At 37.9% G+C, this 16,078-nt stretch overlaps 3 protein-coding genes across 4 annotated transcripts; 2 read left to right on the top strand and 1 right to left on the bottom strand.

Annotated features, from left to right (window-relative positions):
- Nucleotides 1–542: 542 nt before the first annotated feature.
- On the top strand, nucleotides 543–4,594 carry LOC122401493 (glycine receptor subunit alpha-3). Its single transcript, XM_043403654.1, has 9 exons — nucleotides 543–616; nucleotides 1,350–1,420; nucleotides 1,988–2,087; nucleotides 2,338–2,492; nucleotides 2,580–2,735; nucleotides 3,014–3,154; nucleotides 3,240–3,469; nucleotides 4,087–4,227; nucleotides 4,294–4,594. The coding sequence occupies exons 1-9, from the start codon at nucleotides 543–545 to the stop codon at nucleotides 4,546–4,548; spliced, it is 1,323 nt and encodes a 440-aa protein (XP_043259589.1). The 3' UTR covers nucleotides 4,549–4,594.
- Nucleotides 4,069–9,322, bottom strand: LOC122401491 (periodic tryptophan protein 2 homolog). 2 transcript variants are annotated; one of them, XM_043403649.1, is made up of 16 exons: nucleotides 9,220–9,322; nucleotides 8,814–8,926; nucleotides 8,579–8,673; nucleotides 8,369–8,497; nucleotides 8,013–8,283; nucleotides 7,714–7,898; nucleotides 7,397–7,643; nucleotides 6,790–7,294; nucleotides 6,369–6,706; nucleotides 6,017–6,164; nucleotides 5,765–5,942; nucleotides 5,510–5,653; nucleotides 5,371–5,445; nucleotides 5,069–5,288; nucleotides 4,833–4,994; nucleotides 4,069–4,191 (listed from the first exon to the last, which is right to left on the bottom strand). In XM_043403649.1, the coding sequence occupies exons 1-15, from the start codon at nucleotides 9,235–9,237 to the stop codon at nucleotides 4,853–4,855; spliced, it is 2,808 nt and encodes a 935-aa protein (XP_043259584.1). In that variant the 5' UTR covers nucleotides 9,238–9,322; the 3' UTR covers nucleotides 4,069–4,191; nucleotides 4,833–4,852. The 2 variants fall into 2 exon arrangements, with proteins under 2 accessions (XP_043259584.1, XP_043259582.1); XM_043403647.1 differs by lacking the exon at nucleotides 4,069–4,191 and adding an exon at nucleotides 4,668–4,715.
- Nucleotides 9,323–10,759: 1,437 nt separating this feature from the next.
- Nucleotides 10,760–14,971, top strand: LOC122401494 (V-type proton ATPase 16 kDa proteolipid subunit). The gene is made up of 3 exons (XM_043403655.1): nucleotides 10,760–11,107; nucleotides 13,320–13,509; nucleotides 14,049–14,971. The coding sequence occupies exons 1-3, from the start codon at nucleotides 11,026–11,028 to the stop codon at nucleotides 14,251–14,253; spliced, it is 477 nt and encodes a 158-aa protein (XP_043259590.1). The 5' UTR covers nucleotides 10,760–11,025; the 3' UTR covers nucleotides 14,254–14,971.
- The last annotated feature ends 1,107 nt before the right edge of the window (nucleotides 14,972–16,078 follow it).

Below are 16,078 nucleotides of genomic sequence, written 5' to 3'. Positions count from 1 at the left end.
TCTGCAAAAACTCATGTTTTTTGCTAGGATGTACATAAGCTGTGATCATCCAGCCGGACATTGATTTTCGAGACTCGATGTTGCACGCCCTTTAGAATGTTTTTAAAATATGAAACGATCATCTACGTGCATCCTACCGTTACAGTTGCGAATGAAATGGCCCTTAAAATGCATTTATCGTATTAAGCTTCGTTCGACGGTACAACATTTAACTTAAACCGACACAGCCCGAAGTTTAGGTTCTTTATGATAGTTTTCGGGCCCCGATTTCGAGTTATGGAATAGGACGCGTACCACGAATTGGATCATTTCACGTTCTATCGACGACGCCGAAAGAACTTGTTTGTTGGTCGCAACGTAACTTCCGTCGGCCGCTGGATTGTTACGCAACTGTAGGAAAACGTCAACAGGACCGAAGTATTCAACGATATTTGCAATTGAAGTAGATTGCGTGTAACTGCCATGTAATAGATTAATTGGAACGGCTCGATGCCGACAGGGAAGGTTGCTCAAAACGTATCGGCAGTTGTCTAAATCTTAGGATGAAGAACGCGGTCCTGGCGATCCTCTGTTATTCGTGGCTGAACCTTTTCGCGGAAGTGCATTCTAACGCGAGGTAAACCAAACGCTCTGGCCCTGCGATTGACACCTTAAAAAGGTTCTCCGGTTTTGAGGGGGGAAAAAAAAGAGTAATTTTTTTTTTTTAAAGAAACCGTAGGACCTTTCAATGCAACAATTTTTCTTAATACGAAATGTTAACATCCGTAAGAGTGTAAAAGGTGTTTTAAATTCTGTTAAAGTTTCGAAAGTTCGTACAACTTCATTCTCAAAACGTTGCATGTTTGATTTACGAGGTACAGGTGAATCCCCCTTGGATGCATGGCGCGCCGTACATCGCACGCCATTATTCGTCTTTTTATTCGCACCGCTGATGTTCGTTGCCCGGTGAAATATTTAGCACGCGCACGGATACTTTGAATCCTTGAAAATATTGCCCGCCTGAAAGTATTAATTAATTAAGTGATAACAACGATAAAACAGAATTTCAAACACGGTGATTTACGATCCTCCGCCGTCCTCGCGAAAGCAATCGCATTCCTCCGCAACACCGTGCCGATTCTCCCGTTGCAAAACGTGCCCGATAAGTGAAAAATGTATTCGTACGGCGATTAATTTCAAAAGAAAGCTTCGTACAGCACCGCGCGTTAATATATTTTCGCAACGCGAACTCTTTTACAATTGCCTAGAATAGATTTCGTGCGAGATAAACTTTAGTCTTTGCTCGAATATCATTTATAGGAAGAAATGCATGTTAAATCCAACGATAAATCTCTTGTTTGTTTTCGCAGCTCGTCGTCCGAGAATGCGAAGAATTCCACGCTAAAGTCTGGTATACTATTGCCGGAGCATTACGTGAAAGGTTTGTTACATATTTCTTGCAAGCGTAATAAAAATAACACGCAAAGTAAATTAATGTATAGAGAAAGGTGTCCGGGAAGAGTGCAACCAAGTGAAACTCGGTTTCTTCGTCTCCGCGAACGTTCGAACGAGACAATGTGGAGGGACGAAGTCATAGTCGAACGACTCTTTCCTCCAAGCGACAAAATTAGAGGTTCTTGCGGGTTATTGAGAAAATTCATACGCTTCGGTGAGAAATTATATCTAACTGGCCAGATCCAAAGAACGGGAAGGCTTCCATTTTACAAAACGCGCCCAACGTATCCCACTTTCCGTGAACGAGCGCTCGGTAGCAATGGCCAAATGCAGAAGCCACATCGAGATATGGCTTGTCGCCGCTTAACAATTCATGGAAAACGGTAAACCATCAGTCCCCGAAGCGTGCGTGTAAATAACTCGAGAGATTTACGATCGTGTAGATCCGCTTATCTTTAATTCTGACCGGTGCCGCCTCGATTCGACCCGTAGATTCCTGGAATAAAACTTTACACGGATGAGCAATTATTATGCAAATTAACTGTCTGTGCAGAGATCAGGCCCCCGTCCAAGCATGGCATGCCGGTGATAGTAGACTTCAATATCCTCGTGGCTGATATCAACTCGATAAATGTCGAGGATATGGATTTTCGGTGAGTTACAGAGCCATGAAGTTAAAATTTATTTGAAACTTAAAACGTCACGGATAAAATCCGCTTCGATTGTTTAAGATGAAATACGATGAGTTTTTTAATTGAACAGTTTAAACGGGGGATTTCGAGAATTCGAACCGCCATTATGGTACCGCGATGTCCTGCGATACCGTAGCTAAGAAAGAATTAGTAGCTACCGAATTGTTTTTAGAAGACTGGTAAAACTGATAGAAATTGTCTGTCGAAGCAGAGTGGACATGTTCGTGCGCGAAAGCTGGATAGAATCACGCCTGGACATGCCGGACAACATCTTCGAGGAGGGCGACGATTACGTAACATTGCCGCCCGACTTCTTCGACAGTTTGTGGCAGCCTGATTTGTACTTCTTGAACGCGAAAGTTTCCGGTAAGTTTCACGGTAAATATTCGATGTACCTTCCTTGGAAACTTCCTACCCTTTCGACGCTATTTTTTTCTTTTTTTCTGGTTTCAGAAATCGCAGCGTTAAATCACAAATTCTCCTCGGTGAATTTGTACAGAAACAAAACTGTCAAGTACTCGGCGCGGATGCACGCTATCATCGCCTGTCAAATGGAATTTCAGCTCTACCCGATGGACATACAAATATGCCCTATCTATATAGAAAGCTGTAAGTTGACGGTACAAAGTTTAAAAAGAGGCATGCACCGCGAACGAACCATTTATCCGCAAAAAATTCTGTTTGGAAACTGTATCGACCGATTAGATTGCTTTTGTCGTTCCTGAAAGTAAAACGCTTACACCCACTGTGTATCCCGTGTCCTTGAAAAGGTGGTCCAGATGCCCTGTATGCTCTATCATCGGTTTCCGTTCATAACTCTGCCCAATAAGATCCAAGCTCGATAGAGTCTCTATCATTAATTTGGAAAACTGCGTTACTCGCAATAGTTTCCTATCACAAACAGAAGTTACGCTTACGATGGGGAGCGGGTGGCGTCACGGTGAACCCGGAACTGAAGCTGTTGCAGTACGACATTGGGAAACCCATGATTGCCGAGGAAACCGTCGACTACATGGTCGAGAAGAGTGGTACGATCGTAATTGTAACACCAAACTTTCGTTTGGACCGTCATTAGATTGCCTGACGATCTTGAGTTTCGAACATATTTTCTAGGAAATTTCTCGCGCCTGGTGGTGTTCTTCCGTTTCGAGAGGCAAATCGGTCACCATCTGATACAAACGTTCGCCCCGTCGACGCTGGTGGTGATGCTTTCCTGGTTCAGCTTCTGGTTAGGGCTGGACGCGATCCCCGGTCGGGTGGCACTGTTGGTGACCAGCATGCTGACCCTGGTAACGATGTTCACCGGCCTCAAGAGCGACATTCCTCCAGTCGCGTACGTGAAAGTACGTTTTCCCAGCGTGGCCTTTTCATTCAGGTTCACTAAGAGTTTTGCAGACTTCGCTAATTACGTCGTCAAGTACTACCGATCGCAGATAGCGAAACGCGTTAACGTCGGTTAGTTTCACGAGTAATATATCTTTACATAATGTGTTTATTGATCAACGACGTATGGTACGATATACAGGGTGGTTCAGACAACGTACATATCAGAGAATAGAAACAGTAAAATTACGTACACGTGGTAGTAACCTTCCGTACCGTTAAGATTTGTTACGCGACACCTGAATCGAACACTATCCGACGTTTGATTTTTAAACGACGCCTCGTAAAATGGTCTTAATTGCAAAGAAAACACTTGGCTGCGCGCAGAACCACGCGCGAAGGATAGAGCGCTCGAATCTCGACGTAACCAATATAAAAAGAAATGAAACAGGTTTCGCAATTTACACGCTTGACCGTACTAAACGGTATTCAACGGTAAAAAAATAAATTCTACGATCATTGTATGACTATATAAGCAGAGATGGGCAAAATTTGTTGGATGAACGTTCATCCAAAAAAATCTGAGTCGCTCGCTTGGCTGGTAAGCAAGCTGTTAAGGTGCTTTTTGTGTGCCCAGGCGCTGGATGTGTGGATGGCGGGTTGCATGATGTTCGTTTTCGCGGCCCTCGGTGAATTCGTGGTAGTCAAGGTGCTCGACTTACGTTATCAGCTAGAATACGACCTACGAGTATCAGTAATATCCCGACTCTATCCAACAGTTTGTATAATGGCTGTAATGTTGCGTCGAAAATGCAAAATGGATGAGATTTTATTTTATTTTTAGCGGATAATTGCCATGGAAAAAGGCCAAAGCATTTGGGACTATGAGTCAACGTATGTTCCAAAAGTAAAAAAAAAAAGAGCTGGTAGCAAACATCTTCTACAGACTGCTTGGCTGGATCCCGAGTATCAGATGATACGCGTGTACAAACCGCAATCACAGAAAATTGACACTTACAGTAGAATGGGATTCCCCATACTTTTCATGTTGTTTATGATTCTATACTGGCCAATACTATTGCTTAAAAAAGCCGCGTAAAATTATGTACAGTCACGTTAAAGTAAAAATGTGTAAATTATTTCATTGCACGATACATACTATTATTACATTATTATATTCTTGTAACACGTTTTAATCAGTGTTTCATAAATGTAATTCTTTCGGGTAACAACTATCGCATAGAAATGTCGTAGAGTGAAATTCATCTGGTACAATAAATGAGACAAATATTCTTACACAATTAGTATATTCATTAAAAAAATCTTATATATAATTTGTACATATATATGAAATATTTATATATGCATTTAATAATAATTTACCTTCTTAGTTTGTCATGCTTTTAGAGAATTTCTAGTTCTACGACCGAATGATTGTCGGATTCCTCATCTGTTTCCGATGTTGTTTTATTTGAAATACATTTTTCAGCTTTGCGTTCTCCCACTTGTTTCAAATAGCTCATCGTATACTGATTAAAATCGCATCTGCAATGACAAAATATCAACGATTCTTTTTAATTAAATAATCAATTATTACATAAAGTTGCAAAGTGACTAACATTTTACTCAAATCATCGTATTTCTTTTGCATATTTTTCTGCAACATTAATAATATCGGCATTTGAAGTGCAGAATTAATTTTTGGTCCATGTTTCGTCAATATTGTTTCTACCCAAATTAGATAAAAATGTATGTGTCTAGACAATTCTAACTCCAATGCTATGAATTTCAGTACTTTTTCTACATAGATATCAGGTAAATTCGTCACGGTTAATTCGACTGAAATTAAATATACAATATACATATATATGCATTGGATATGAACTAGTTAATAAGTATCGGTAAAGTATTTTTAACTCACTATCCATGCACGGAATATTTTCTACGACACGCTTTATCAGCAACTTTTCATTCAGCTTTAACGCCATTATTAATGCTAAAAACATATCTTATCAATACGAGTTTATTCCGAGCGAAGGAAATATATAAACAATCAGAACCTCTTGCATATTCCTTTTCGTCTAATGTTTTTTTCACAGTCTCTGGTGTAATTCCTAGTTCCAATTGAAATGGATCAAATACCAGACCAACATCTAAGGAATATATTAGTAGACCTTCCGTTGTAACTGCAGCCCATGCTTGTCCTACATAATAGAAATCGATAATCGAAATAATCGAAATCGGAATCGAATATCGATGCAAAACTGTTTCTTAAAGCATTCAACGCATACATATACTATAAAACTAAATTTTACCTGTTGGAGAAAACTGCAAGCTAAAAACCCTCACTTCTGGTTTCATCCTTCTGCTTGCCATATCTCCGCTTTTAACACCTGGCAACCGTAACGTCACATTTCCTCCTTCGTTTTCTTCACGCTCTTCCACCAGGGCCAAATTTCCAAATTCCGATAGATATCGCCTGTTTATAATGTCCTATGCATAAATAAATTTTTGTTAAAAATAATACAAATAAAGTAACGATAAATTGACGTAAGAAAGTTACTTACGTCGACCGCGTCTAACGATCTATTTTGAGTTACGACAAACTTTTTAAGTAGCATAAATTCTTGAACGTTATAAATACATATATTCTTGGATTGCCCACCAGCTAATATACATGTACCGTCAGCCGAATAACATAAAGTATTGAAAGCTCTAGAAACATAATTTTAACAATATATTTCCAAGATCCTAAGTTACTGTAATAGTAACACTTAATTCCAACCTTACAGCACACCGATTGAAAATCGCTGGACAAATATTCGGGTAGTATTCGAATATTGAAATATTGGAAAATTCGACGAGTTGTTCTATTCGTAATTAAAGTAATTCGTATTACATCCTTATGCGAACACTTACTTGCCCTGCAGGTTCCTCTTTGCCGTGATAAGATCGGTATCGGATCTTCCGCTACCTAAATCATTTCTTCCTTCAATGCTACCAATTTGCATAGCCGTTTTGCACTGGAAAAACGAAATCTGCCCATCCAAAGTAGCAACCGCTACTTCTTCGCCGTTTGGTTTGTAAGTAACATATATACCGTCCGCAATTAATTGTATTGTTTCATGAGCAGAACCATGTTCGATTGCATTCCATATTTTCAATGTCTTGTCCCAAGAAACCGATGCTAATTCTGTACTAGTAGGACTTGGACTGAATGCTAAACTGACGACGGGACCTTCGTGTCCGCTTAATATCTGACAAATACAAATATATTTATTTAATAATAATATAAATTTCCAGCAAAAAGGCGTTTCCAAACAAAAAATTGACCGTATACCTCCAAGAGTTTGCCCAGTTTAACGCTCCATAAATAAATTTCGAAGAAATCTTGGCCTCCTGCTGCAAGAAACTCGTCGCTTGAATCTAACGCAACACAGGAGAACTGTACTGGCCGCGGTGAAGTAAGTGTTCTAAAATTCCTATACCTTGCTAAGTCGTACGCTCTGACAGTTCCATCGAGCGAAGCGGAAACAATAAATTTCCTATTATGACTAAACAAAACTCCCGTCACTGTAGATGAATGCTCATGAAATGTAACAGAGCAAAATCCGTTCATCGTGTTCCATAATTTAACTTTTCCATCATCGCCACCAGTAACGATATATTGACCATCCGGGCTATAAGCCAGACAGTTCATGTTATTACTGTGCCCCTGTTGTTTCATAGCATAAGTTTCACTTTGCCATTCCCATATTAGTAACTGTCCAGCCATAGAGCATCCTAAGGCTATCCAATCTCCAGTTGAATTTATTGCAATAGACGAGATACATTGATTAGAAATACTAAAAAATAGATAGAATTATAAATCATTAACCATTACTCTATTAAGAAAAACTGTTTTCCTTTTTAGAAAAGAATCTATAATATAAATAGTCGAATATTACCTAAGAGAATGAATCATATTCACATCAGGCAATTCATACAAATAAAATGAACCGTTATTGAATCCTACTACAAGAATAGAAGTCTCTTGATGATACGCAGCTGCGGTAAGTACAACTTTCTCGTTTTGCTGCTTCACAACGTTATTGGCTAAATAATGACGACATAATTTCTTATAACGGAATTTTTTAATTTCCGAATCGGAGTCAGAATCCAAATCCATGTCGTTGTCTCTTTCAGGGGAATATCCTAAAATATGAACTATGTATATGCTAAAATCATGTAATACGCTAAAATATATATACAAAAGAAAAATTACGCGATTTTTGTAAGTTACGCTCATAAGCTTTAGTTTGCTTCTCTGTTCTCTCTAGAACCTTTTCAATATCAACATCGTCTTCTATATCACTGTCTGGATGGCGTTTATCTTTTTTAACAGGGGGTTCCCACGGTACTAAATCTTCGGCATCGATTGTACAGTCCCAAATACAGAGTTGACCGTTTCTATAAATGACGCGATTAAAAAATCATCGAACTATTTAGTACATGCGCAAATTGTTACTACACTTGTTATTGCTTACATGTACTAATAAATTATATTTATAAATGACTAGTTACCTACTAATTGTAGTCAGATCATAATTCTTTTTCTCAAAGAAACATGCTACGATTGTATCAGAATGACTACCAAGATTAAGAAACCTAAAGTTCGCATATTTTTCTAAACTATATATTTTTGTGGCCATATCTTTAGAACCAACAGCGATTAATTTCGAATCGTAAGACCAATTAACGAAAGTTGTATCATCCGTGGCACCATGGAACACACGTTCCATGATGAATGGATTATATTCGCCCGTCTGTAAACCAGGCGCGTTAAAGATAAACACTAGAAAAATTATCATTATTTTAGTTTACCGACGTATTTAAATGTAAATTACAATTCCATATATAATACATCTTTAAATCCTTACCATTACTTTCTTTGCACACTGCAAAATGTTTACCATCTGGAGAAAATTTTATGCACCTACAACGCCGTTTGAATCTATATGTATGTATAATCATTTTACTGACCATACTGATTACATGAGCCTCACCATCTGTAAACACATTCGAAGTAAAACATTATACAGAAATATTAAGAATAGTTTGACACATATATGGTTTATAGAAATTCTTACCTTCATTAATTGCGATTAATGAAGCACCATTTGGTGATAAATCAATACAAGTATAGTTGTATCTGCTCTCCACGGGTAAAGTACTTGACTTGTTACTAAACACAATTTTCATACATTATTTGATCTATTCGATTGTACTTATGTGTAAATTATGCGTATTATAATAATTAATTGAGCATTAAGGAAAATCATTATGAATATGAGAACACTAGATATCTTTTTTTATAAAACTTACTTTTTCAAGTCAAATATTGTTATTCGATTTCCCACAGGACTGATGACCGTTGATCCATCCGGAGAAAATACTAAGTCTCCTTTACGGTAAACTGTACCGAGTAGATTACTGAACTGCAAGAAGCATTTAACATAAGTGTCATATCGTTAATCAATTTTGTATAATGATAAGAAATGTGATGATGCATTATTTGTTTGAATAATTAACTATCAATGATTTATATAGATAGAAGGTAAATGTAATTTATTCTTGCAACTTTCGTAAGTTAAAAATCATAATATGTCAACAGAAACATGTAATATACTGTAGGATTAGGTTAGAAATAATATGTAGACGATATTAATGTTCAGTTTAATAATTTGAGTGATTTACTTCAGAAATTCTTTGCTAGAAAAATTCTTTGTACCTTATATGCAAACCTCATGGTTCTTTAATGCTTGTGTACACAATGTTTCTTATCAATATCTTTTGCTTTCATTGAGCACGTTATACATAACATTTAAATCGAATGTGCTGCAGCCGCTGTAGTACTACTTCCCCTCAACCACATGTTCGATCACATGTTCGAAATTAAGGTGTTGGCTCTAACTACCGAATCTCAATAATAAATTAAATTAACAATAAATAATGTTAAAATCGTTTGAATTCATGCAGGTTCTACGTATCGCTTTGAAAAATTATATAAAGTCCTACTAATACATACGTATAAGTCGATATCGCGTTTTATAATGCATCAATGAAACATTCAAAAAACGATATTTCTACATGGTTCATGAATGCAATATATCAGTGTTTTTCAAACCTCTTACAGTAAAATTACTTTATTCTTTTAATACATCCTAAAGTGTTCGTATTTCGCGATCTTCTTAGGATTTACTTGATACCGTTCAATAATAAATTCTTTATTACTTGTCTTTCAGACAAAAATATTTCATTTCAAATAAAAGACCCAGTAAAATTTGGTATTCTTTATTAATTTTTGACAGAAGTAGAATGAAAAGTGATGAATATCTTATAAGTACAAAGTATATCAAACATCGATTAAATCTAAATTTCATGAGATGATGATGCTACTTAGAAATTAAGTGGGGGATATTAGGTAAGTCTGAGTCCTGGGAAGTAGTTGTCTAACTCTGAAGTCCAGTTCCACGTTCAATTTGTTCCTGTATTTAGACTTGAATAAAACTCATAAAGAAAAGAATTGTTAGCACACGTATGTGATGCAAAACTACATAAACGATTATAAGGCCTTAACATCGTTCTTTTCTGCCTCCAAATATCGTAGATAAGATGGATTTCCAAATATTCAAGCTTCCTGATCCATTTATTACATTACTACTATTGAAGAAAGAAAATTTTGTAACGAATGTTTGTAGTAAGAATAAAATGCCTCCGAGAGATATTATTTTCGGTTTCTTCGGAGATCTCGCAATATCCAACAAATACGTTTGCGAGCCTAGGTTTGAGAAACACTGAAATATATTGAACAATCTGAAGTTTTGAAACGAACCGCAAAATATCAATATGTCAACTTTCGTTATCCTGTAATATGCAAGGGTATTAAAAGAACATTGAAATTTTCTAATGGAAGTATTTATGTGAAAAAAAATGATCGTAATTTTGACTAATTCTTTGAATTGGGACATGTTTGCTTAGTTACGTTTGAATCTAGTCACGTGTATTCGGGTGTTTAAGGAAATTAACCTCAAAATATCGTGTGTTTGTTCACCGAATACTTTCGAGGGCTAAACGTTGTTTCTGCAGAAATATTTAACATGTTCCCTCGACAATTGGAGGCATAAAAGATTCCGTAAAACGTGAAAAAGAACAGGAAACGCGTGTCACGCGCTCCGAAGAACAAAGCTCTGCGCGACGGGGGTGCGCATTGGTCGATTACGGACCTATGGAGTTGCTTGACGTCAGTTATAAAAGATGAGACGCGCGCCAGGATTCGCTTCCGACACTGTAGCCCACAGTCGCGAACCAATAGCAAGCGGATAGACATTCCCGAGTCGTGGCAGCCTCTTCTTCTCTTGCTCGTCACATGACCCGCACTACTGTACGGTAGGCCATATTTGACAGTGGCACTAGTTTAGCGAAGTGAGCGTGAGTGAAGATCGCTCCTGATTCAGATCGTCGTCGCGTTCCGACAACCTGTAAATACTCGTGTATAATTCGACTAACGGCGTGAGGTATTAACAAGCACGTAACAATGAGCGAACTTTCGGAGGAACGGCCTGTTTACGCGCCCTTCTTCGGAGTGATGGGCGCCGCCTCGGCCATCATATTTTCTGGTAAGTCTCTGTTGTTCGAACTTTGGGGGGCTGGTACGAATCGCGATGATCCTCTGACACCGTACCCGAGAATAGAAAAAGTCCGTTAAAGACAACGTACGAATCGTGGATCGTCGAGGCGCGCCTAACGTCGATGAATCGACCCTGCGAGCACGCCATTTTCTCCCCTACGGACGATACAAAGTATCGAAAACAGAGTAAACCCCAACGGTTTAAACGGTTTTCTCGTCGCGCGACAACCTCCCCGCCGAAGATCTAAATTTGTTCGATTACGAGACACGACTAATTGGATCTTTGACGATTTTCATCGATAAGAAACTTGGAAAAAAGATCGACGATAATAATCTACTATGTTCGTACGATTGTACGATTTATACATATATATTTTTTTTTTCGGTTCTATACTCTATTTATCGTTGTCAAGTCTGTCAGCTCGCGATATGTAACGTCGTGCAACAATACGAGCGCGTTCCGATCCGAAACCGCCGAAGATGTCAAGGATACGGATTCAATTTTGAAGCGCCATTTTTCTAGGCACGTATGTAGATCTGGGATTTCGTAATGTTCCGTAAACGCGGTCCAACCTACCCGAGAGCTTAATTTTACATTACGAGAGAAACGCGTTCGCGGCGTTCGGCCTGGCCACGGTTATTTCGTAATGCTGACCTCGTTGAGTGGTTTTCAATGAAAGGTACCCTGTGTACAACGGCGAAGGAAGTCGCAGGATATTACAAATCGCAACGGAAGATTCCACCTGATAATCGCTTTATCGATCAGAATTTAATTGATTCTCCGGATTCTTGGATGTGTTCGTTCTGAGAAGAACAGACCCGAGGACGCGCATACTTGGAGTTTTCGTGCGTTTCTGTCTCTATCAGGGAAATCAATACGAATCTCCCTTTTCCCGTGTGCGCCAGTCTTGAATGGACGACGACACACGAGGAAGATTGACCCACGAACCAAAGGCACGAGGAACCGAGGAATGCTCAACAGATTTCGATTATATAGTTCGAATCGACGAGTTCCTTTAGAAATCTAACCCGATTCTATACGTTTTCGCGTTTGTTCCTCTTCTATCAAATGTTATCAAAGAATTACGGTTGGTCCATTGTTTGAACGAACGTAGAATTTACTTGATAACAATGATAAGAAATGAAAATTGAAAGGCACACCAAGCATGATTGTCCCGTGCATGTGCCACGCCCCCCTACTCACGGGATGGGGACTTACATGATTATCATGTGACTGCCAACATGAGAATCATGTGACTGCGATTTCCAGGCGAGGCGGAATCGTACCCCGTAACTTAAACATGAATTTCTCCCTTTTTCTGTATGCATACTGAAATTTTGAAAGAGTCCTCGATGAAAAATGTTATAGAGCCGAATACCAACGACGAAATCGGGTCCGCGACCTCGTCGTTGGGATCAATATTAAACGAGATCGATAGCCCTCGGTGGCCCGCTAATAGTATTTCTAATGAACTACCAAGGATTTGTCACGCCTTTTCTTATAAGAAGATTTTAAATGCAATATTCATTTATATTTATTTCAAACAAATCGAACGTTAGTATATGTTGGTATCGATGTCCTTGTCATATAAAACTTGACAGAAAAATTGATAATTTTTGTACTGTTTTCTTCTACGAATTAAATGTTTCTAGCGATATTACGATACTTTCGTATTATAGTTTATTTATTATTGCACGAAATAACACACATTGTGCATCTACATCAGTGGTTTTCAAACCACCCCCTCTCTTCCTACAAAAGCGGAAAGTTTATGCATTCGAGATTTATAGAGGAAAAATGTTCGTGTTTATTTTGATTAATTCAAAATAAGTTCTGTATTCATAGAATACAATAAATTATTGAAAGAAAGTCTTTTCAGCCAAATTGTATGTTTGCCAAACCTTCGCGTTAATGAATAAATTGTATATTGCAAATATGTAGCATAAAATTAAATAAAAAATTGCTGCAATACGAGCAATATATTTGTATAATTACCTTGAATTAAAATTTAGAAATTGGGGTATTTTTTATATTTGTATGTATTAAATATTGCCTTTTATGTCCTCCTCCCTGGAGGGAGGACTTTCTATTTTAGAAAATGTTGACGTAGACATATAATTGTATAACGATATGTTGTAAGTCTTGTTTCTAGATAATCATGATTGAAATAAATACAATCTTTTGCTTGTTTTACTTCCAGCTCTGGGAGCAGCGTATGGCACAGCAAAGTCAGGCACAGGAATTGCTGCAATGTCTGTCATGAGGCCAGAACTTATCATGAAATCTATCATTCCTGTTGTCATGGCGGGTATCATTGCCATTTATGGTCTTGTAGTAGCAGTTCTCATTGCTGGTGGTTTAGAAGAACCTTCTAAATATAGTCTTTACAAGTATGTTACAAATTTCTTAATTGATTTAACTTAAGTTTAAATAGTTCAGCTCACTGGTAGCATAATGGTTAAGCATACTATAGAAAAGTTACATTCGTTCTTTGAGCCTTGTACTATTGTAAGTGTTTCTGAAACACAGGCATATTATTTTCCTATATTTTTGACTGAATGTTTTGTATATTATAAATTCCCATACGTATGAATTATAGAGTAAAAACCGTAAGGAACTATATGCTATCTAAATGCTACCTTCTGGATACTGAAAATACGAATTAATTTTAAAAGGACATTGTTAACAGTATGACTACTATGTTGCATATTTTGATTATTAACTATACATTAAAGAATATTTCTGTAGATTGTTATAGATTACCATAAAAATCATAATAACGCTTTTCTATGTATCCTCTACTTAATTAGATCGGGGCTTAACTAGTTCTAAATTCTTTTGCTTCGTTTAACGTTAGCACATCTGTGTATAATTGACAATTACTTTCCTTCTTATAGTTAACAAGCAATTTTTTTGGTCTTTTTACTAGGGGTTTTATTCATCTGGGTGCTGGCTTAGCCGTAGGTTTTTCTGGTCTAGCTGCTGGATTTGCCATTGGTATTGTTGGTGACGCAGGTGTAAGAGGTACCGCTCAACAACCTCGCCTGTTTGTTGGTATGATCTTGATTCTAATCTTCGCCGAAGTATTGGGTCTTTATGGTCTCATCGTTGCCATCTACTTGTACACCAAGTAAAGAAATTTTAGTGGCAGGAATTGCAAGACTCGTCGCCTGCATCCAACAGCGCTCCCCGACTATTATAATAATTACGACTTGTTTCAACATTTTACTTAAAATACATTTTTCCATGCATACTCACATCGCGTCATCTAAGCATCCTTCTGTAATACTGTATTGAAGTTGATATATTAGAGTCCGAGCATTTAAGAGTTACATTATTCATTACATAAAACGACACAAATATCGAAAAATACCGCAAACAAGTAACAAGAGTGCTGAAAAACCTATTAATCGATTGAGTATTCGAATCAAGAAAAATATAATTCAGTCTTGCAAGAAGAGGATGTGTGTACAGAAGAAACGAAAAGCGACAGGCGACAGGGAGTTACACTGAGGAGAAAAAGGACCCCGATATCCCATGCCGAACATTTCTCTTTCACTGTATAGTAATCATTTGTAGCGTAGTTTGACATTGAATTATCAACCTAAGATAATCGGCTCTACTGAGTGTATAAAGGAAACAAATGTTATTGATAAAAGAATATTTAGCACAATTATGTATTAAATGCAATTACAGTGGCAGCATACGGATTGCAAATGAAACGTCTCTATGACGAGAGTCTAAGAAAACGAAATTACGATATTCGAATGGGAAAAGTGAGAAGAAACACGCATGTTGCGTGTAGGGAAAACAGCATAATACGCGATGATTGTACAAACTGTATTCGAACGAGAGGGATAAACAGATATTGTACGATCGAAGCTACCAAGATACACAAAGTATAGTATGTGGAATGGAGTTTTAGAAGAAAAACAAAATGAAATGAATGTGAGTAGACAATGGACAGATACATAATAGTATTAAGTCAATTCAGTGGCTGCTGGGCGTAGCAGGAAATCGCCACTAACTATGGGCAACAGTGTACGGTTCACGAATTATTTTGGATGACCGCAAAGGCCGGCGGTGATTCCCCCCCTCTTCTGAGCTGAACATACTTATTTCGCGCCTCATTAGAGATATGTATATAGAAATATATATGTTGATGAAGCGACGAGTATGCGAGGCGAGCAAAACTGATTCCGTGCGTTCCAGCAGATGTATGACTACCTAAGAGAAGGGGTTACGAGATAATAATGATATAAAAAAAAAAACAATTTGTACATTCCATAATAAGTTCGTTCAGTGCAGGCGAGCGGGCGCTTGTAACGGCGCGAGAAAAATAACTTTTTTTTTTTTCGAATAAATAACAATTAAATTAAAAAAAATCTCAACACGTGCGTTTGATAGTTTCACATTACTCTACACGACAAAGTTTTCAACAATAAATTACAACCGGGGGCGGTGGAAAAATGTAAATTAAATTCGCCCGAGAGGAGGTTCGTTGTCATGGGAGCTGATAGTGAACCATCCGCGCGTGCTTATGGCCTTTCGATCGGTCAAACGTCTCCTGCCCCCTACCTCCACCCCCCGTAATTATTTGTCACGATCGAGGACAGAGAGGAAAATTCTCGTTGCGCCCGCTTGCCAGATTTTATTAACTGCGCAGTATTTTCTATCTAAAGGAAACAACAAAGCTCAACACGTATAGGCGCATATATATTTTCGGGAGAGAAACGAAAAAAAAACCACGAACACTGAATGTCACAAAACTTTTTCAGTTCACACAACAAAATCAGCGCGCGTCAGCGGGAGTACGGTTTTTCGAGACCCGGATATATCCGGGAAAGGAAAACTAAGAACACTTACGGAGCGGAATAGAAGAGAAAAGTCGGTCGTTATAAGCTTTTTGGTACGTTCTTTTTGTTTGATCGCCAATAGATCCTCGCTTGGAAAAAAAAA

Source organism: Colletes gigas, unplaced genomic scaffold, assembly GCF_013123115.1.
Source record: "Colletes gigas isolate AHSC1104 unplaced genomic scaffold, ASM1312311v1 Colletes_gigas_Sc00025, whole genome shotgun sequence".
NCBI lineage: Eukaryota > Metazoa > Arthropoda > Insecta > Hymenoptera > Colletidae > Colletes > Colletes gigas.
The sequence above is the reverse complement of the archived record's forward strand: the minus strand, read 5'-3'. Positions and strand labels throughout refer to the sequence as shown.

Excerpts from the sequence above, each read along its gene's own strand:
- LOC122401493 (XM_043403654.1), top strand. The coding sequence starts at position 543 with ATGAAGAACGCGGTCCTGGCGATCCTCTGTTATTCGTGGCTGAACCTT. Across the intron at positions 617-1,349 it reads GAAGTGCATTCTAACGCGAG|CTCGTCGTCCGAGAATGCGA; the intron begins GTAAACCAAACG and ends TTGTTTTCGCAG. Across the intron at positions 1,421-1,987 it reads GCCGGAGCATTACGTGAAAG|AGATCAGGCCCCCGTCCAAG; the intron begins GTTTGTTACATA and ends CTGTCTGTGCAG.
- LOC122401491 (XM_043403649.1), bottom strand. Across the intron at positions 7,899-8,012 it reads GATCTGACTACAATTAGTAG|AAACGGTCAACTCTGTATTT; the intron begins GTAACTAGTCAT and ends CGTCATTTATAG. Across the intron at positions 5,654-5,764 it reads CTTGCAGTTTTCTCCAACAG|GACAAGCATGGGCTGCAGTT; the intron begins GTAAAATTTAGT and ends TCTATTATGTAG.
- LOC122401494 (XM_043403655.1), top strand. The coding sequence starts at position 11,026 with ATGAGCGAACTTTCGGAGGAACGGCCTGTTTACGCGCCCTTCTTCGGA. Across the intron at positions 11,108-13,319 it reads CTCGGCCATCATATTTTCTG|CTCTGGGAGCAGCGTATGGC; the intron begins GTAAGTCTCTGT and ends TTTTACTTCCAG. Across the intron at positions 13,510-14,048 it reads TCTAAATATAGTCTTTACAA|GGGTTTTATTCATCTGGGTG; the intron begins GTATGTTACAAA and ends TCTTTTTACTAG.